Here is a 22,157-nt window from a genome sequence, read left to right as displayed (position 1 = left end):
CCGTCACCATCACCAAACAAACCTGAGTCCTGTTCTACTCACATGTGATGGACCCTTTCCAGTTTCTTCTTTTGCCTCTTGTCTGACCTTGAACCATGATCCTCCTCACCTCTGCTGCTCCTCTGGCTAGGATTACAGGCATGGACCATCGGCACCCAGCTGAGATGAATCTTCACTGCCTACAATTCACGTGTCAATCTTGCAAGCATTAATAAGAAAGGAAAAGTTGGGTTTTTTTGTTTTTGTTTTGTTTTGTTGTCAAAATTAAAAGCCCAGAACAATTCCATCTTGCTGTCTTCCTCTGCAGGTAACAATGGAGGCAGCCGCTATGCCCCAGGAGGTGTAGGTCCTGGAAGCATCGGAATTGGACAGCCATGGCACTTTGGAGGAGGGATAACCAGTGTCTCTTACTGTAACCAAGGGTGTGCAAATTCTTGGCTTGCTGACAAATTTTGTGACCAAGCCTGCAATGTCCTGCCCTGTGGGTTTGACGCTGGTGACTGTGGACAAGGTATGTTTATGGTCATAAAACATATTAGAAATAGGGCCAGGAGTTTGGCCTAGTGGTAGAGTGCTTGCCTAGCATGCACGAAGACCCAAGTTCGATTCCTGGTTACCACGCACATAGAAAAAAAGCTGGGAGTGGTGCTGGGGCTCAAGTGGTAGAGCTCTAGACTTGAGAAAGTCCAAGGACAGTGCTCAGGCCCTCAGCTCAATCCCAGGACTGGGGAAAAAAAAAATAGAAATAAAGGGGAATCCTTGACAAATAGAGGTACTAAACTAATTATACTCTGTCTTGTTTTTTCTTGGCCTTGCATCCAGACTAGTGATTTTATTTCTGCCCTCCCACTCGCATTAGTATTTATTGACTGCTCAGAGGTTTCATTGTGATATTTCCATATATGCATGTACTGTACTTTAAGCAAATTTACCTCTCTGTTACTCTTTCTTATCCTCCTCCTCTGCCTGCCTTTTTTTTTTTTTTTTAAATGTGTCATTCTGGGGCTTGAACTCAGTGCCTGGGTGCTGTCCCTGAGCTCTTTTTACTTAAGGCTACTGCTCTACCCCTTTGAGTCACAGTACCACATTCTGTTTTCTGGTATTTAATTGGAGCCAGGCTGGCTTTGAACTGTGATCCTCAGACTCCCTCATAGCTGGGGTAACAGGAGTGAACCACCAGTGCCTCGCTCCTCACCCTCTTTTAAAATCAATTTTACTGAGTCTGTTTTCATACATGCTTTAAAAGAACTTTGATCCCATTTATACCCCCTTCATTGTCTCATTTGTTACCATCCCCAAAGAGTCCCCATTTTTCTTCTGCATATGAGAAAGAACATGGAATATTTATCTTTTTTTATAGGGTGCACTTCATTTAACATGATGATTTCTGGTTTTAACTATTTTCCTGCAAACAATATAATTCCATTCTTTTTTTATAATTGAGTAATAATACCTCATTTTATATATATATATGAGTAATAATACTCCATTTTATATATATCCACATTCAGATGTCTCTATGCAGACTTACATTCCTTCAAATATATACTCAGAAATTATACAGCAGGTACTTTAGAGCTATTGTCGTGTGTGTGTTTGTGTATATGTGTGTGTGTGTGAAAGACAGTAGTTCCCCCCCCCCCCATTCCCTCATCTGTTTATATGTGCCCATACTGGGACTTGAATCCATAGGCGGCTTTTTTTTTTCCAGTCTTTTTTTTCTTATTAAAGAAAACATTGATTTTTACCTCATATTTCAAATGATGTGTTTAACAAACAAGTATTCAAGAAGGGAATCTCTATAGACAATCACTGGCACCTGGATTTTAGAACATAATCAAAATTAGGCTGAGGGTTTGTATGTCATAGATCCATATTAATCTATGTAATAAAACATTATGTCTGTAGAGTCATAAGTTTTTATGTCTATGTAGTTGTGTTTATATTTCCAATACCATGTCCATAGCTGGCTTTTTCACTGACAGCTGACACTCTACCACTTGAACCACACCTCAAGTTTTAGATTTTTTTGGTCTAATGGGAGATAAGAATCTCTTGTTATCTGCATAGGCTGGCTTCCAGTTATGATCCTCAGATGTCATACTCCTGAGTAGCTCCCATTATAGACATAAACCATTGGTACCTAGCTATTTTCATTTATTTTTATATTATTATTATTATTATTATTATTATTATTATCAACCAAACCTGGGGCTTTAACTCAGAGTCCTTAAGCTTCTTTTATTTAAGGCTAGCGTTCTACCACTTGAGCCATAGAGCCCACTTCTGGCTTTTTCTGTTTATGTGTTACTGAAGAATCGAACCCAGGGTTTTGTGCATGCTAGGCTAATATTCTACCACTAGCCCATATTCCCAGCCCCAAGACATGGAAATTTATTGTTAAACCTCAAACCCAAAGAATTAAGGGGAGTAAAATTGCTTATTTAAAAAAACAAAAATCTGTTTTTTTTTTTGCCCTAGATCACTTTCATGAAATGTATAAAGTAACTCTTCACCCAAACCAGACTCACTATGTTGTCCCAAAAGGTGAATATCTGCCTTACTTCAGCTTTGCCGAAATAGCAAAAAGAGCTGTGGAAGGGGCCTATAGCGATAATCCAATAATTCGGCATACTTCTATTGCCAATAAGTGGAAAACCATTCACCTCCTCATGCACCGTGGAATGAACGCCACCACTGTACACTTCAACATTACATTTCAAAATGCAAAGGATGAAGATTTCAAAATCCAGATTGTAGTGGACGTGGACACAAGAGAAGAATCAAAACTAAACACTACAACTCAGAAGTCTTATGAAACATTAGCTAGCACTGTAACACTTCTTCCAGAGGCAGAGGTCCTTTTTGAGGATGTTCCAGAAGAAAAACGCTTTCCAAAGGTTAAGAGACAAAACGTCACAGGGAGATCCCAGGAGGAGATGAAAATCCCTGTGGTGAATATTTCACTCCTTCCCAAAGAGACCCAGTTGAGTCTCAGCAACTTGGATTTGCAACTGGAGAATGGAGACATCACTTTGAAAGGATACAACTTTTCCAAGTCAGCTTTGCTGAGATCATACCTGATGAATGTACAGGATACAGATGTTAACAATCGAGCTCTGGTAACAGATGGAATAAGTGACCCTGTGAAGGGTGCACCAGAAAAACTGGTTTCCCAAGGCAGAGACAGCTTAGGAACAACTCAAAGATTACAGAGATCAACTTCCACAAGGACAGCAAAAACACACAGTCAGGAGAGTAAAACAGAATTTAAAGTGGAAACTCAGAGGCATCGTGTAATAGGTGGGACTGTGTCCAGAGAAAAACTATCATCTCTCATTATTCCACCTGATGCCCATGTCACAAAAGAAGAGCTCCCAGGGAAAGACAAGAGCCACAGAATGGAGGGGAAGGCAGACCATCACCTAGGGAATGAAGAAGTATTGGCTGGAAGAAAGTTGCAGCAGTACACCGGAAATTACCCGGGATTTTTGCCATGGGAGAAAAGAAAGTATTTCCAAGATCTTCTTGATGTAAGTTAGACCCAACCTTACTCTTTATCATCTTCTGGAGAAATAGCTACCTTCCTAAAGTGATGATATAATAGAAGCTCCCATTTATCCAACACTATCTGAGCTAGGTAATTCCCTTACATGATTTCATTTAACTGTCCCAACAATCCTGATTAAAGAGTCCTGTATTAACTACTGTTGTTCCATTTTATAGTTTAGAACACAGATCTTATCTGTGTAATGGATATCACGTGGATATACTCCAGAAAGCTGGAGGAGAACTGCTGTATCTTGTCTGCTTAGCATGTGGGATCTGTTTTCCAGCTTGCCTGGTAAAAGCAACCCGAGGTTCAGATAATTTGTTACCATCTCAAATTTGGAGCCCTTTTGATCTGTGCTATTTGTGGTTCACTGGGCCATGGTGTCATTTATGCCCTTTCCCATGTGCTGAGTACTGGGGAATGGGAGACATTCGAGCATGATGACTGCACATGGAGACTCGGAGACCAGTAGGGATGACAGAGATGAGGTCTCCCTTGAGGATTGGGCAAAGAGTCTGAAGCGATTGCATCTCAGCCCTGCTTTGGATATTAGGCCACTTGGCCTGGGCTGGATTATAAAGAAGCCCAGCACGGGTGTGTGTTGAGTGGGAATAAGAGGGTAAGGGGAGAACTGTCTTGTTCCTCTCATGTTGGAAGTGACTAATAACTGAACGAAGAACTGTGGAGTTCTTGCCTATGTTTGTTTCTGCACTTTTCTACCTTTTATTTTTCTTTAAAAGTCCCTGAGACTTTTTAAAGACTCCCTCTCCAAAATAACTGTCAAAGAGCAGGGCTAGAAATGTGGTTCAACTGGTAGAGCACCACCCAAACAAGCCAAAGGAGCATCAAGGCCATGAGTTCTAAACCCCAGCACTGAATGCAGTCATAAAATTGAATGCATGTCCTTCAAAATTAAGAAAATGGAGAAAAGGGGTAGGGTTAGGAGGGGTGGGAGAGAATGATGAAAGGAAGAGTGACACTGATGGAGATTCATTGTGTTCATAAACTTCTTTATTGAGTGGCAACTCATTTATATTTGATTTAAAAAAAAACCACTACTTACTATAAACTGCTGAAATGTTTCTATATTCCCATAGAAAAGGGGAAGCACTTCTTTCCATTTTTCCTTTTGAGATAGCCATTCTTAACAGCTTAGTCAGTAGCTTAGTACTTTCCTATAGGTACATAAGCATACAATAAATTATATAGTTTCCATTCTCTCAGCAGTGAAGTAACAATGTGGGTATGTTTCCCTTTGGTTGCGTTTTGATTTAATAGTGAACCCTTGTTAGTACCGTTGTGTTTCTAACAGCTGCAAAGTACTTCCAGTGTTCTGCAAATACCAATGACATTGCAATAAATATCCCAATACATATATCTCAAGCTTATGTTTTTATTGCCTCAGGTAGAATAACTAGGTTACTGGGTCTGTTTCAAGCTTGCAGATTTTGAATGTCCTTCTAATGTGTGGGACCACTTCATTCTCACCAGTAGTGTGAGGGAGCATGTGCTGTTCTGTATTCAGGCTAACCAACACTGGTTACCAACATGAGTTAGTAGCAATTTCTTTACCTCTGTCACTTAAAAAAAAATCAGTTTGGGGGGCCGGGAGTTTGACCTAGTGGTAGAGTGCTTGCCTAGCACAATTCCTTGGTACCACATACATAGAAAAAAGCCAGAAGTGGTGGTAGAGTTCTAGCCTTGAGAAAGCCCAAGGACAGTGCTCAGGCCCTGAGCTCATGGCCCAGGACTGGCAAATACAAACAAACAAAAAACAATCAAATTGGGAAGCACAAATATTCCTTATTTTAAGTGTGCTCAAATTGTTTACCAGTATTTTTTATCCACATAGTTATGCCTCTTGCATATTTTGACTCTGTATCACGAACACTTACTGTGTGGTGAAACCAAATTTGTTTCTAGCTTTTGCTGCTTTGATGTTGTCAGCAGAAAACTGCCTTGATCCTGAAAGTACCATCAAATTGAATATGTGGCTACATTCTGTAAATGTTGCATTGACTTGGCTTTGACATATCACAGGCAATGACTAGGTCTTGATGATTCTCTATAAATAGACCTCCATCACACAGCTTGCTCTTCTCAGTTTCAGTGCACTGAAATGCACTTTAATCCCCGAGACTGTGCTCCTCCTTCTCCACTCTGGACAGTTAGAGAGTCTTACAGCCTCATCACATGTGAGATCTTTCTCTCATCCAGGCAGTACTCTTTGCACTAGACATAATGCTGAACTCCCCCTGCAGGAAGAAGAGTCACTGACGACCCAGTTGGCATACCTCACTGATAGCAAACTGACTGGACGACGACTGAAAGATACATTTGCAGATTCACTCCGATACGTGAATAAAATCCTAAACCGCAAGTTTGGGTTCACGTCTCGGAAAGTCCCTGCACACATGCCACACATGATCGATCGGCTCGTCATGCAAGAGCTGCAGGATATGTAAGTCTCGCTCATGTCTCGGGTTACCTGCTGGAGCTCACAGCTAAGACTCATTGAAACTGGCATTGTTGGCTCTGCTAAATTTTTGGCTGTACTATGAGATGCCTCATAGTGTTTAAAGGACCAATGAAGTGGGGAGGAAAATGCCGTCCTCTCCAGTGTCTAATGCCATGGGTACTGTCATGATCTGAGCTCATCAGCAGTTACTTTTGGACAGGTTCCCCGAAGAATTCGACAAGACCTCATTCCACAAAGTGCGCCATTCTGAGGACATGCAGTTTGCCTTCTCTTATTTTTATTACCTCATGAGTGCCGTTCAGTACCTGGATATATCTCAAGTCTTTGATGAAGTTGATACTGACCAGTCTGGTGTCTTGTCAGACAGGGAAATTCGAACCCTGGCTACCAGAATCCATGATCTGCCTTTAAGTTTACAGGTATTGTACTGTATCATATCGTATTGTATTGTATAGTCTATGGTGTCGGTTAGTATTTTGTTGTATTGTTTTAGTCTAAACTTTGTGGCACGCAAAATAAAACTTGTTATTCTGACATCACTTTTTTGGCTACACATTTCCATTTAATATAGGTCAAAATAATTCTTAACATTTAATGTGGGTAGTCAGACATAACAAGTCCATTTTTATATCAGAAACAAAATTTGACATTTGTACTTTATGAGGCTACCTTTTCTGGACTAGAGTTCAATCTACTGTTGTCTGGGAACAAGCCAGACAATAGACACCTGAACATAAGATTTCTGTGGCAAGTTTATACACAGCCAATGGCTATAGGTGACTACAGATCTGTCAGGAGCCTGTCAGGGCATCCCTCAGTCCCAGGAGTAGGAAGCTCACTGGTGAAGATGCAGCATTCCTTTCTTGGGGTTCCTGGACCAACTTCGTTGGGTTTTTTTGTTTTGTTTTGTTTAATTGTATTTTTTTTTGTCTTTGTTTTTTTGGCACTGGGAATCAAACCCAGGACATTGTACTTGCTAGACAAGCACTTTGCCACTGAGCTACATCCCAGCCCTAACTTTGTGTGTGTGGGGCATCTCACAGGCCACTGTATTGTACCTTAGATAAGAATTAAACGTTTGTAGCTGGGCACTGCTGGCTCACACCTGTAATCCTAGCTATTCAGGAGGTTCAGAGCTGAGGATCAGAATTCAAAGCCAATCCAGGCAGGAAAGTCTGTAAGACTCTCATCTCCAATTGACCACCAGAAAACTGGAAGTGGTGCTATGGTTCAAGGAGTAGGGCGGTAGCCTTGATTTGAAGAGCTCAGGTACAACAACCAGGCCCAGAGTTCAAGTCCCACGACTAACCCCCCCCCCCAAAAAAAAAAACAAACATTGGTGATCATATATTTCATATATTTTTTTTTCATTTTGCTCTTTTTTGTTTCTTCATAGTTAAAGGTCATACTATAGTCATACTCCCTTCAAAAATAGTCTAAATCATTTTGGCAGCTTTTATGTCATTTATTTTTATTTTTGTATAGTTATTATAAAGGTGATGTACAGAGGGGTTATAGATTTATAAGTCAGACAATGAATACATTTTTTTGAACAGTGTTACTATTCCTTGGTTTTTACATAGTTCCCCCCCATTACCTAAAGTATGTATAACAGGTTTATGTTTTTATTTTGCTTTATTAGGATCTGACAGGTCTGGAGCACATGTTAATAAATTGCTCAAAAACTCTTCCAGCTAACATCACCCAGCTGAACAACATTCCTCCAACTCAAGAAGCATACTATGATCCCAATCTGGTAAGTAGTCTGACTTCCTTTTATACAGCAGGAAGTGTATTCTGATCAGGTGCTATGTGTCTCCTTTCTGTGCAGCACATTTAAAACCAGAGGCAAGGTCAGTGTTTACATGTCTTTACTGCAAAGTGGCGACATAGACACTTTGGAATCCCTCTGCCTAATGAATATGTAAACTAATATTCAAATTAGCTGCTTAGGTTCCATAAGCATTTATCCTAGTCATGAGAGTAAAGAGAGTAAATAGTCCCATAGCTTTCTTTTCTTGTTCTTTTTTTTTTTTTTTTTTTTTTTTTTTCCTTCTTGCCAGTCCTGGAGCTAGAACTCAGGGCCTGAGCACTGTCTTTGGGCTTTTTCCTCAAGGCTAGCATTCTGCCACTTGAGCCACAGCACCACTTCTGGCTTTTTCTATGTATGTGGTACTGAGGAATCGAACCCGGGTCTTTGTGCATGCCAGGCAAGTACTCTACCACTGGGCCAAACTCCCGGCCCACTCCAGAGCTTTCTTTTAGACAAAAAGAGAAATAATAAGGTTAAACACTAACCAAGAAAATGCTCTTCAGTGGCAATGGTGCCGGCACTTTCTCTCAAGCTTACCAGTAGGCATGGTGAGCACCTTTCACACAGTCACATTAAAATGCCACCTGGCCGAAGACATTTAACCCTAGGAGGAAGGGAAGTAAATTGGGGATTTCTATGATATCAGCACTCCAGACAAAGGGAGGAAGATGAGGAGTTCAGAGCCATCCTGCACTACATAATGAGAACCCGTCTTAGAAAGAAAAGGGCCAGGCATTGGTGGCTCAGGCCTGCAATCCTAGCTACCTAAGAGGCTGAGATCTGAGGCCAGCCTGACCAGCAAAGTCTATGAGACTCTTACCTCCAATCAATCACCAGAAAGCCAAAGTGGAGCTGTGGCACAAGTAATAGAGCAATAATGCTGCACAAAGAAGCTTAAGGTCAATGCGTAGCCCCTGAGTTCCAAATGCCTAGACCTGCATGAGAAAAAAAAATGGAGGTAAAAAATGAGAAAAACATGCATCTTCAAATTGAAAACTAGCTATAATACAGACTTTCCTATGGTGCTCACAACTTTTACTGACGTGGAAAAATGTTTGAATAAATGTTGTATTACCAGACACCAATGGTTTACACCTGAAATCCTAGTTTTACTCAGGGGAGAGTGCCTAGGCCCTGAGTCCTAACCCAGGGATTGGTGTACACACAGGTATATGCACACACGCACACATATGTAGTCCCATATACATAGTGTGATTTGAACTATGGAGACCTCTGAAATATTCCTTTCTCCAGAGAAGGATGTTGGGGTGACAGGTATCCCTTCAACCTCTCTACTTACTTGAATCTCCTGAGTTGTATTGAGGGGGACAATACAATGATATGTTGAGAGGCCAGTGTGGTCTCCCACAGACCAGTGCCACTGCCCTAGCGGGGCCTAGTGCCCCCAACTCTGGGCTCAGGCATCTCTCCTGCCTGCAGCTTTCTTTTCTCTTGCCTTTCTTCCCCCTTTACTTTTTTTTCCTTTCTCTTTCAAGAGTATTGGAGTACTTACCAAATTTGTAGCATGATATTTAGAATTACCAATTATTCTTTGCGAGCTAAGAATGAAGTAAGAATTGCTAATGATAAAAATTAAGCCTTAAAGCTTATACAGATGAATTGTTAAGTTTATAAATATTAGTTTTAAAGCAGCACTAGTGAACTTTACTTAAGCAAATTCATCCACAGTACAGACTTTATTACTGCAGTTAGTAAATTGCACAGAAGATAAAGTATTTTTTACTGAGACTTCAACCTATGAGTATCATATAGAACCACTCATATTTCATGTTAGATATGAATTTTCATTTTGAAAAAATAATAGTAAGGCAGGTTTGACTTTGTATAGAGAAATATATGATTAAGATAAAACTATTATCATCCCAAAATGGCTGACTAGTCAGTAAGCTATCATATGCCATTAAGGACTTAAAAATATATTGCATTGAAATAGTCTCCTAGCTTGCTGAATGTTTTCGTGTATCTTGCCTTACTGCTATCTTGGTCTTGATAGAATGTCTAATCCACTTGTATTTTCTTGCAGCCACCAGTCACTAAAAGTCTAGTTACCAACTGTAAACCAGTAACTGACAAAATCCATAAAGCTTACAAGGACAAGAACAAATATAGGTAAGCACCAAATACATCTCTTTGTGACAAAGATCTGGAATTTTCCTCATTTATAATTGTTTATCTATGAAGCATCCTTTTAAAATTAAAGGAGATGACTGGGTGCCAGTGGCTCTTGTCTGTACTCCTAGCTACTTAGCAGGTTAAGATCTGAGAATCTCAGTTCAATGCCAGCCCCTTTGAAAAACCCAGATTTCTGGTTAACTATCAAAAAGCCAGAAGTCGAACCATGTCTCAAATGGTAGAGCACTGGCATTGAGCAAAGTACTTCAGGGACCGTTCCCAGGGTCTGAATTCAAGCCCCAGGACCATAACAAAAAATACAATAAAATGAATGAATGAATGAATTGTGGTGAAAGGTGATTGTTTTTGTTAGTAATATTGAAAATTTTAGCAATCTATGCTTTTGCTGACCCTACTAAACTTAAAAATATGCTTTTCTTAGGAATGTGGGGGGATTCTGCAGCCTCACACCCAGCGGCCCACCCCACCCCTCTGCTTCATGTCTGTCCCATTCCCATACCATCCCCACCTGTTGTATGTATTATAGGATTTGTATTTTCTCTTTTTTACCCCCTTCCTTTTCCTCTTCCTACTCTCCCCTTGCATTCAAGATTATGAAACTTTGCTATGGGCCCTGACCTTCGTTTATTTCTTCCTGTTCACCCTAGTGGTTTATGGGTGAGGTGGGGAGGGGGACCCCGAAATATATATCAGCCCAACAGCCCTAAGTCTCCTCCTTTATTATTAGGAAAACAAACAACAAAAAATGGTGTCATGAATATGAACAGCATTGTCATATGGAAAAAAAATGCTTTTCTTGTTGAAGTTTTGTTTTCATATGTGTATGAATATTTAAGGTCCCCAAACCTGTTTTTTAACAATTAGGTTTGAAATTATGGGAGAAGAAGAAATTGCTTTCAAAATGATCCGTACCAACGTCTCTCATGTGGTTGGCCAGCTGGACGACATAAGGAAAAACCCCAAGTACGATTGACCTGCTTGTTTATTTATCTGTTCATTTAGCATGCACGAGTTGTATGAAGGAGGGCAGTTCGTTGTGCCGTTTTTACACCTGTACAACTGTATTCTAATGAATCTCACCTCCTTCCTCTCCCTTATACTCCTCTTCTCTTCTCTTCTTAAAACAATTTTAACATCATTTATCGTTTTGTTTTGTTTTCATACATGCAAACAAACTATCCAAACATTTTTTTTTCTTCTTGGTTGGTCATGGGACTTTAACTCTGGGCCAGGGTGCTGTCCCCGAGTTCTTTAGCTTAAGTCCTACCCTTTGAGCCACAATACCACTTCTGATTTTCTGATGGTTAATTGCTGATAAAAGTCTCACAAACTTTTTATTGCCCAGGCTGGCTTTGAACTTCAATCCTCAGATCTCAGCCTCCTGAGTAGCTAGGATTACAGATGTGAGCCACCACGCCGGGCTCCCCAATTGTCTTTATCCTCATCCATCCCCATTGTTAATGCCACCTCCTCCCACACATACCCAACAGAGCCTGTTTTATTATCTTCTTGTCATTTATTTATTTTTTAATTCATTAATTTTTTTATTGCCAGTCCTGGGGCTTGAACTCAGGGCCTGAGTACTGTCTTTGCTTTCTCAAGGCTAGAGCTCTACCACTCGAGCCCTCCCTCATTTATTTATTTATTTTTTAATGTGTGTTCTGGAATATTATTGGATTAAAAGCAGTCTATGAATTTACAGAAGGCATGTATAGTAACTTTTTCCGCATATATATCATTCCTTCAACAATAGCCAGTTATGTTTGATCTAAGCATATCTACTCCTTTGGACCACTTCTGGTCAATACATATTTTTGGTTTTGGTTTTACCAGAAAACCTCATTGCAGTCATACATGTAGTTTCTCCTGCATCTCTTTAAAATCTGTGTAATCTTCTTGCAGGTGTCGATGAGGAAATTTGATGCTGTATGCCATAGATTTCCTGCACTTAGTGCTCATTTGCCAGTTGGGTGTACATGTTCCTAAATCCCTTGAATTAATTTCCCTCGAACGGATAGTTCTCTGAAGGGATGTCAGTTTATGTGATTTTTTTTTTTTTTTAGTCATTTGTGAATGACAGTTGATTTAGTGACTTTTAAAGGAAGAAGAACACTATATTCTGATCTCAGAACTTGTGTCGGTATTTAATAATTTTTCTTTCTGTTAGCTGCTAACAAAACATTCTATTCAGCTTTCTAAATTTACTGAATCCCAGAGTCAAACTACATTAAATGGAAATCCAACCCTATTTAGAGAGGTAAGGTGTGGTGGCTTACGCTCATAATCCCAGCCCACAGGAAGCTGAGGCCGGGGAATTGTTCAAGACCAGCCTACACTAACGTAGTGTAGTGTAGTGTTCTTTGATGTGTATTGTGTATAGTGATATTTACATATGCTAGAATTCACATTCACATCATGCTTAATGATGACCAGTCATCCTGGCTCTTTATTCTTTCAGGAAGTTTGTTTGCCTGAATGACAACATCGACCATAACCATAAGGATGCCCAGACAGTGAAGGCCGTGCTCAGGGACTTCTACGAATCCATGTTCCCCATCCCTTCCCAATTTGAGCTGCCAAGAGAGTACCGGAACCGTTTCCTGCACATGCATGAACTGCAGGAATGGTAACATCTCATCTCGTGCTTCCTGTGTGTGTGTTTCTCTACATGTCTACTGATGCCTGTGTTTTACTTTTTTTTTTTTTTTTTTTGCCAGTCCTGGGCCTTGAATTCAGGGCCTGAGCACTGTCTTTGAACACTTTTTGCTCAAGGCTAGCACTCTACCATTTGAGCCACAGCGCCACTTCTGGCTTTTTCTGTGTATGAAATTCTGGGGAATCGAACCCAGAGCTCTATGCATGCTAGGCGCTATCACTAGGCCCTGAACTGATGCCTGTATTTTAGAGTGAGATTTCTTTAATGTGTTATTTGCTGTGTAATTACTTTGTGTGAAATAGTTTCATCCTTTTTTCTTTTCTTTAGTTTAGCAGAGAAAGCTCTTCTAAGTGTGAATACCCTAAATCTACTTTGTGGTTAAATGTACCTTCAAAGAGCCAAATGAATGCAAAATGAAGCTGAGTGCTGATGGCTCACACCTATAATCTTAGCTACTCAGGAGGCTGAGATCTGGTGTCTGGAAGCCTTCCTGGGTACAAGGACACATCTGAGAGACTCAGATCTCCAGTTATCCAGCAAAAAGCTGGAAAGGGAGATGTATGGGAGAAAACGTAGATGGGTCACAGTCCCAAGTTAGGCTGGGGAAAATGTGTGAGATCATCTGAAACACAAAAGGGTAGAATACCTGCTCAAGTTGTAGAATATCTGCCTAGTGGGAGACCCTTGAGTTTGACTTCTCTGTTAGATGTATGATTCACACACACACACACACACACACACACACACACACACCCAGTTCTCAGCTCTGGGGTTTTTGATTCCTCCCTGCTCAGTGTCAGTGAGTCTCTCTCTGCTAATCCCAACCCAATCCTGCTTTCTGTAAACTCATCCCTATGGAATATCCCATTTCTCAATTGGGCCCAGCGCCTATGACACTGGGTGGCCTTCCCTCTGGTGGACAGGAAGCATCTCTTAGGGACGAAAACTGTCTTAGTGGCTCTGAGTCCACAGAACTGAGCACTGGCAGAGGCCCAGTGGATGCATTCCCTGACTGTGGGGATATTGCTGTCTTAGAGCTTGTGGTCTGGAGTGACATGATAGATGTGGCATTGACTGAGACAGTTGGGATCCTGCTGACAGACATAAGAATACAGGAGAGAGAAGGTGGCTTAAGGTCCAAACAATCAAGAGACTCTGAAACTCAGGAACAAGGTCTGAGTTTAGCTGTCTTCCAGACTTTCTGTTAAGTATCTCTCCCCAAACCCCACTGCAACTCCAGTTGTGAGGCTTGAACTCTGGGTCTGGATGCTGCCCCTGAGCTCTTCACCTCAAGGCTAGCACTCTTCTACTTGAGCCACAGAGCCACTTCTGATTTTCTCATGGTTACTTGGAGATAAGAGTCTTACAGGCAGAGTGTGGTAGTGCACACCTTAATCCTAGCTACTCAGGACACTGAGATCTGAGGATCGTGGTTCAAAGCCAGCCTAGTCACAAAAGACCATGAGACTCTTATCTCCAAATAATCACTAGAAAATGGGAAGTGGGGCTGTGGCTCCGTTCACGGGACAGTGCCCAGGCCCAAAGTGCAAGCCCCATGACCCACCAAAAAAAAAAAAAAAAAATTCTCGCAGACTTTTGTGCCTGGTCTGGCTTTGAACCATGATCCTCAGATCTCAGCCTCCTAAAGCTAGAATTACAGGTGTGAACCATCAGCACCCGGCTATGTTAAATACTTTTTAATTAAATCTTCATAACATTACTCATTTCCAAATTGCAGATAAGAAAACTATGTTTGGATTTTTTTGTCCCATGCTCTCTCAAAATGTCTCACTTTTTTTAAAAATTAGTTTTATTTTAATAATTATGAGAGAATCTAAGCCATACATTTGTGTGTGTGTGTGTGTGTGTGTGTGTGTGTGTGTGTGTGTGTGTATGTGTGTGAGTGAGTGAGTGAGTCCTGGGTATGAGCTCAGGGCCTGAGCACTGTCCTTGGGCTTTCTCAAGGTGAGAGCTCTACCATTTGAGTCTCAGCACCACTTCCGGCTTTTTTCTATGTGTATGGTACCAAGGAATCAAACCTGGGTCTTTATACATGCTGGGCAAGCACTTTACCACTAGGCCAAACTCCTAGCCCTGTCTCTCACTTTTTGTTCTTTTCATGTTTTTAAAAGTAAAGTGTGTATGTGTCTGTCTGTGTCTGTGTCTTATATAGATATTATCCTCAAGGGGGGTTTACATGACATTTTTACGCATGTACAAGTTTATTCCCATCAGCCTTTCCTCTTCAGAATTCTCCCTTATATCCTTTCTTCCTCAAAATCAACCTTGTTTTCTCTACCCTAAGATGGCTGGGCTTTCTTCTCTCACGCCTCAACGAGATCTGGATGCAAGTCTCACTTGTCTTCCCCATCCATCATTCAAATAGCCCCCACTGTACTCACAGTGCATCACACACCCTGCCTACTGCCTTTTCACCTATTCCCCGGTGGATTTTGTGTGGTCGTCCCTGTGCAGGGTTTTGCAGTAGCTGCAGTTCCTGCGGCACAGCTCACCCCTGGCTCCACAGTACTGGAAGAGGCTCTGACTCTACGTTGTGCATGTTCGTTCCCAGCTGGACTGTCCCCTCCCCCCCTTTACAAGGCTAAAGGACACTTGACCGTCCAGGCAGCACTGACCTGGTTTCTCAGCTTTCCCATCAGACTTTCTTCCCTGCTAATGAGATGATATAACAGTGACTCCAGATTTCTGAGCACTTCCATCTTCTTCTTTACTCACGGGAAATTTTTATTCAGTGACTGAAGGAGTAATGTGAATAGACAAATAAGAAGGATCCAGGGCAATTTTTTTTATTAAAGAATTTATTAACATTGATTTTTACATCATATTTCAAATGACAAGTTTAACAAGTGTTCAAGAAGGGAATCTCTATATACAATCACTGGGACTTAGTTTTTAGAACTTAATCCAAATTAGGCAAAGGGTTTGTACGTCATAGAATCATTAATTTATGAAATAAAACATTATGTTTATAGAGTCATACGTTTTTATGTCTATATAGTTATGTTTATTTTCCATTACCATGTCCATAGCATTGGGTATGCAAATAATGAGTCTTTGCTCTTGTACTGTTTGGATCTAATAGCCACATATTAAGGATACCATGTGCCTTTTGTTCCTTTGGTCTTGACTTGTCTCACTCAACATGATTCACTCTAGATTCATCCACTTCCCTGCGAATGCCATTATTTTATCTTGTCTGTTGGCTATGTAGAATCCCATTGTGTGTGTATATGTGTGTGTGTGTGTGTGTGTGTGTGTGTGTATCCATTCATCTGCAGTAGGGCATCTGGATTGTTTCCATCGCCTGGCTATTGTGAATAGTGCAGAGACAAACATAGCTGAGCAGGTGTCCTTATCATATCTTGGGTTATAATGTTCAGGGTAGATGCCCAGAAGTGGTATGGCGGGATCATAGGGAAGGTCTATTTTCAGTTCTTTAAGAAACCTCCACACTGCTTTCCAGAGTGGCCGAACTACATTCCCACCAGCAGTGTAGTAGGGTTCCTTTTTCTCCACAACCCCACCAGCAACTGTCATTGTCTGAGTTCAAAATCTTGGCCATTCTTGTTGGGGTAAGGTGGTATCTTAGGGTTGTTTTTATTTGCATTTCCTTTATGACCAAAGATGATGAACATTTTCTCATATGTTTTTCTGCCATTTTAATCTCTTCTTCTGATAAGTCTCTCTTTAGTTCCCTTGCCCATTTAGTGAATGGTTTGTTGGGTTTGGGGGGGGGGATTAGTTTCTTGAGTTCCATGTAGATACTGTATATTAAGCATTTGTCAGATGTATTGTTGGTGAATATCTTTTCCAAGTTGGTTGGCTGTCTCTCTACTTTTGCGACTCTGTTTTTATCTGTACAGAAACTTTATTTTTAGGTAGTCCCATTTATCGAGTCTCTCTCCAATCTGTTGTGACCCAGGAATTCTGTTCAGGAATTTTTTGCCTGTGCTTATGAGTTCCAGTGTCTCTCCTACTTTATCATGTAGCAGTTTCACAGTTTCTGGTCTGACGTTGAGGTCTTTGATCCACTTTGAGTTAATGCTTGTGCATGGTGAAAGGCTAGGGTCAATTTTTAGTTTTCTGCATGTGGCTGTCCAGTTTAGCCAGCACCAATAATTGAATAGATTGTGTTTGTTCCACTGTATATCTTTGGCTCCTTTGTCAAATACAAGTTGCCTGTAGGTATGTGGTTCTATTTCTGGGTCTTCTATTGTGTTCCACTGATCTTCTGGTCTGTTTTTATGCCAATACCAAGCAGTTTTTGTTATTATGGCTCTATAGTAGAGTTTGAAGTCTGGTATTGTAATACCACCAGCACTCTCATTTTGTCTAGAATTGTTTTGGCTATTCTAGGTCTTTTCTTGTTCCATATGAATTTTTGGATTATATCTTCTATTTCAGTAAAGAATGTCTTTGGGATTTTGATGGGGATTGCATTGAATTTGTATATCAATTTTGGCAGTATAGCCATTTTCACTATGTTGGTTCTCCCTAGCCATGAGCATGGGATGGATATCTTTCCATTTCCTAGTGTCCTCTTTAATTTCTTTCATTAGGGTTGGATCCAGGGCAATTTTAAGTGTCACTTTTCCTCTGAGGTCTGCTCCCCTGCCTGCATGACTTTTCCTACTTCAAGTCTGGTGCTGGCTATGACATGACAACCACCTGATCTCATGGAGAAACACTGTTTCACATGTTAGCACTTCCTCTGGATAACATTTCTGAACTTCACACGTGGGTTTTGTAAAACTCTAATATAACGATAGTAAAGCCATTAACATAAATGATAACTGTATGTGTTTTTTTTTTTTCTGTCTCTGAACAGGAGGGCATATCGAGACAAACTGAAGTTTTGGACCCACTGTGTACTAGCGACATTGATTATATTTACTGTATTTTCATTTTTTGCTGAACAGGTAAGTTTAAGGTATTTTACACAGATATTACTGTCATCAAAATCCATTTTTTTTTTTTTGCCAGTCCTGGGCCTTGAACTCAGGGCCTGAGCACTGTCCTTGGGCTTTTTCCTCAAGGCTAGCACTCTGCCACTTGAGCCAAAGCACCACTTCCAGCTTTTCTATGTATGTGGTATTGAGGAATCGAACTTGGGCCTTTGTGCATGCTGGGCAAGCACTCTACCACTAGGCCAGACTCCCAGCCCCAGCATCGGGATCCTTTAGCCAGTAAGTTCATAACCAGAGTCAAGTCCCATGTTATCTGCCTGAATCCCAGTGCTCAGGTGGCAGAAGGATAGAAAATTCAAAGCCAGCCTGGAGCAGGAGCTAAATTTTACTTTTTCATCCTCTGTCTTGCAGTTGATTGCTCTTAAACGGAAGTTATTTCCCAGAAGGAGAATACACAAGGAAGCTAGTCCTGATCGGATCAGGGTATGAGACGATCTTCATTTGAAAGCCATCTACCTCAGCACCACAGGGACGCCGTCATGCTGTGACGCTTGATTTGAAGAGGAAAAACATCGAGAACCAGGCTGTTCTGTGGGACAGACAAGCCTATGTTACCCACTTAACACTCTGAACACTTGGGAGGGGGAAGCTCTGAAATAATGTTACCTTCAAGGCATGTGCCCATGGACCTGTCATTCTATTTCTAAAAAGCCCCACTGCCTAGCTGCTATTTCCCTACCACCGCCACTGCATACTAATAGAAGCCCAGGTCAGCTCGGCAGCAATTGCTGAGAGACCCCAATCTTTGCATTCCAAAGCCTTTCGCTGTAGCTTTTCACTTTTTTTTTTTTTCATTTGTCATTTTAAAAATAAGTAGCTACTGGGGCCAGGAGTTTGGCCTAGTGGTAGAGTGCTTATCTAGCCTGCACGAAAACCCAGATTTATTCCTCGGTGCCACATACATAGAAAATGCCAGAAGTGGTGCTGTGGCTCAAGTGGTAGAGCTCTAGCTTTGAGAAAGCCCAAAGACAGTGCTCAGGCCCTGAGTTGAAGCCGTAGGACCAGCAAGAAAATAAATAGTAACTACTGTTAGCTAGTTTTCTTGCTTCTGAAAACAATGAATCAGATGTCTAAACATGTTTTCATAGATGTTCTCTACATAATGCTGTAACATCACCTCCTATTGGCAATATCTAAATTGACTTACTAACAATTAAGTGATCTTGAACCATGAGTAATTTACTAAAGAGCTCAGTGATGGACAATGAAAATACTTTGTTCTTGCTTATGCTAGTCCCTTAGAGAATACTGTGATTTTGTGTGCAGGCCTAATTACAAAGGGCTTATTACAAGAGTAGCCGTGCTATCTACTAGATGTAATTATGTTTGTGAGATGTATATATTCAAACAGAAGTGCCTCATTTGAGAAATGAGTAGTGCTGATAGCACTGGCACTAAACCGTATGTCTACTTTAACACTCATCCACATGTACAAGTGGTGTACGCCCTTGCACGCCAACCCCTGCCCCTGATTGGCTTTGTGTAGAGCGAAGGTCAGAAGACTGTAAAAGGCCAAAATACTTGCAGAACACATGTGCCTCAGTCACATATTCTTTGGTGTTACTTTTTTTTTTTTAAACAGTTCTACAAATATAAAACTTGTGTTTAGCTTCCCTCTACCAAAAATGGGCCATCACCTGGGTTTGACTCACTCATTGGTCATGATTGGCACTGAGAATTTGCATTGTTTTCTTTTTTTTTAATGTATGAGCAAACCCTCTGTTCAGCCAGGTTTTGTTCTGTCATTATGTCATTATGTAGTGGGTTCCATGAGTCCCTTTTGAATTCTAACAGGTGTTTTAGATCATGATCTCAACAGTACTCTTCAAAACAGCAACACATATTTTGTAAAAAGAACTAGAAATGTAAATACTGTGTGCTGTAAAAGTTATGTATTTCAAAAACAGAACTCTTAGAAAAAGTTAACATTTGTCTGGTGCTTTGATTTATTTTAAGTCTTGGAGGGTTGGATTTATCATTATCCAGATTCAACATTACTTGCCTGCCAGTATTTTAGACTATATTAAAACTACTAAAATTAAGCAAAAAGTTCTGTAAGGAAAATCTAGTGTTACAATACACTGGACAATGAGTGTGTATGTGTATACATCTTTAGAATACAGTGGGAAAGTATGTTCTAAATAGAATTTTATTGGTAAACATTTCAGAAGTTATCTGAGTATCATTGTAAAAGCAAGATTTTAGAAAAGTTATACTGAATATACGTGTATGTTGTGTAATGGAGATTTCAGCAATTAGGCGAATATAAATAGTAGTTGGGTAATATGTTTATAGAACCATCCATTTAATAGTCATCATGAAGTCAAATCTGTTGAAGGCCAGTATGTATCTTAGTCCACTTAAAGCAGAATATGTGATTCTGAATAATTTATGAACAACATACATTTGTTTCCTCATAGTTTGGAGAATTCCCAGCAGGTTCAGTAGGGTAAAGCTGGTGTGCTTCCATGAGAGAAGATGGTACCTTGGATGCTGTATCCTCCAGTGGAAAGGAAGTCTGTCCTCATGGCAGAAGGGGGAAGAGCAAGAGGGGCAAGTCTCTATCTGACCTCTTAACTTCCTCATGAGCTGTAATCACTTCCTGAAGGCTCTGCCTCCTTAGGACTGTTATATCATTGTTTAAATTTTAACATGAATTTCGGAGGACAAAATCATAGCATTCATTGATTCAAAAGCTTATGCTACCTGGCTCCCAGCATAGCACCACCAATAACCCAGGCTCAACCCAGGATAACATGAATTTGTCAGATTCTCATGACCAGTTAGAGGCATTGGATTAGAACCCAGATTGTCTTTTTTCCTGCTGGGCTGTGCAGTATTCACATGGCAGTGAAATGTGGGTTGTCACTCTGCAATCAGACTGGTATTTGGGTCCTATCCCTGGATGGAGACTGCTAGGATTCAGCTTTCTCTTCTGAAATGTAGGAACTACCTCTAGGCTTATAATTGACGGGCCAATTTGACAACCGTCGCTAATTGTCACTGCCTGACAATTAGTGCTGAGTGGTGAATGAGGTTAGCATGTTTATGTTGAGAGAGAGTTGTTATTTTTAGGCTAGAAGTGAGGACATTGGTGCAGCAGTCATGCCTCTGGCCTTGCTGTGTAATAAACTTTCTACTTAAGAGACATTTAGCTTTCTTCAAGAAGCATTTTATTTGCCATGCTCAGGTGGTCCACACCTGTAATTCTAGTTACTCAGGAGGCTGAGATCTGAGGATTGTGGTTCAGAGCCAGCCTGGGCACAAAAGTCTGGAAAACTCTGCTCTTCAATTTACCACCAGAAAACCAGAAGTGGTGCTGTGGATCAAGTGGTAGAGCATTACTCTTGAGCTGAAGAGCTCAGGGACAGCACCCAGGCCCAACAGCACCCAGGCCCAGAGTTCAAAGTCCACAACTCACAAAAAACAAAAATAATTTTTTCTTTGTTATCATCTTAGTGTTCCAGAGGCTGAGGCAGAAGGGTGGCAATTTGGAGGATAGCTTGGGCTGTATATCAAGAATCAGCCACAGAATTAATACCAATTAAAATAAATTTTAGATTCCTCAAAAATCAGACCATCAGAGACTTGGTGAGTAAGTAAGGAAGAATTCTTGGTAATCTAACTGCTCTTTTCTCCCACTTACCCTAATTACAGCTCCACCTTAGCATATTTTCTGTGTTCACTCACACCGTATCAGCATTTTATTGGTGAGAGAACTAGGATTTGACTAGGTTCTATATCCAAAACTACATACTTCATTCTTGGCCACTGAGCCATACTTGGATTACAAGGAACAAATATGAGTCTTCCTTTTCAAATATATTTCTTTCGGGATGGGGATGGGGGGTGGGTAGCTGGTCATGGTGCTTGAACTCAGGGCCTGGGTGTTGTTCTTGAGCCCTTTTGCTCAAGGACAAAGCTCTACCAATTTGAGCCACAGCTCCACTTTCAGTTTTCTTGTGGCTCATTAGAGATTAGAGGCTCACAGACTTTTCTGCCAGGGCTGACTTTGAACCACGATCCTCTTAGCTTCCTTAGTAGTTAAGATTACAGGCGTGAGCTACTAGCACCTCGCTCAAAACTTCTCAAGAAAACGAAGAGAATGCTTAGGCACCTTTCCAGGGCTATTCTCCATATGAGGACAACATTGTTCATCTATTGTTCCATCGTTAGAGCTCCACTGCTCCAGTATCAGACGACAGAGGAAAGGGGTGAGGAGCTGACAATGACATACTCCAGCTGGTCCAAATATGGGAGGGGTGGGACGACCCTGTTCCCAGAGTGCCCAAGTAGAAGACCTGTTGTATTGGAAAGCCATGGTAACATTCGACTCTGTCAATCCGGGTGCAGCAAACCTTATAAACATTTTATTACTCCAGGTACAAGTGTTTGGAAATCACCAAGCACTCCATAAAGGTGACTGTTCTGAGCCCGTCCCCTCCTGCTTCTCTTCTGCTGCCTGCAAGTTCAAAGAGCCTGCAGAAAGAGCCAGTTAGAGACTGGGTTTCATT

The 22,157-nt window shown here is 40.9% G+C and overlaps 1 protein-coding gene across 1 annotated transcript in view; it reads left to right on the top strand.

Annotated features, from left to right (window-relative positions):
- Gnptab (N-acetylglucosamine-1-phosphate transferase subunits alpha and beta) overlaps positions 1-20,793 on the top strand; it is a 71,608-nt gene extending 50,815 nt beyond the window's left edge. Inside the window, exons 12-21 of the mRNA XM_090328504.1 lie at positions 308-511; positions 2,482-3,533; positions 5,815-6,014; positions 6,232-6,451; positions 7,675-7,788; positions 9,890-9,975; positions 10,864-10,962; positions 12,458-12,625; positions 17,505-17,595; positions 17,995-20,793. Of these exons, the coding sequence (XP_090184630.1) occupies positions 308-511; positions 2,482-3,533; positions 5,815-6,014; positions 6,232-6,451; positions 7,675-7,788; positions 9,890-9,975; positions 10,864-10,962; positions 12,458-12,625; positions 17,505-17,595; positions 17,995-18,072 (2,312 nt within the window). The 3' untranslated portion in view covers positions 18,073-20,793. The remainder of the gene's footprint in view (positions 1-307; positions 512-2,481; positions 3,534-5,814; positions 6,015-6,231; positions 6,452-7,674; positions 7,789-9,889; positions 9,976-10,863; positions 10,963-12,457; positions 12,626-17,504; positions 17,596-17,994) is intronic.
- Positions 20,794-22,157: the final 1,364 nt, after the last annotated feature.

Source organism: Megascapheus bottae, chromosome 2 (genome assembly GCF_031878675.1).
Source record: "Megascapheus bottae isolate mThoBot1 chromosome 2, mThoBot2.hap1, whole genome shotgun sequence".
NCBI lineage: Eukaryota > Metazoa > Chordata > Mammalia > Rodentia > Geomyidae > Megascapheus > Megascapheus bottae.
This window is presented reverse-complemented; position numbering and strand designations above follow the sequence as displayed.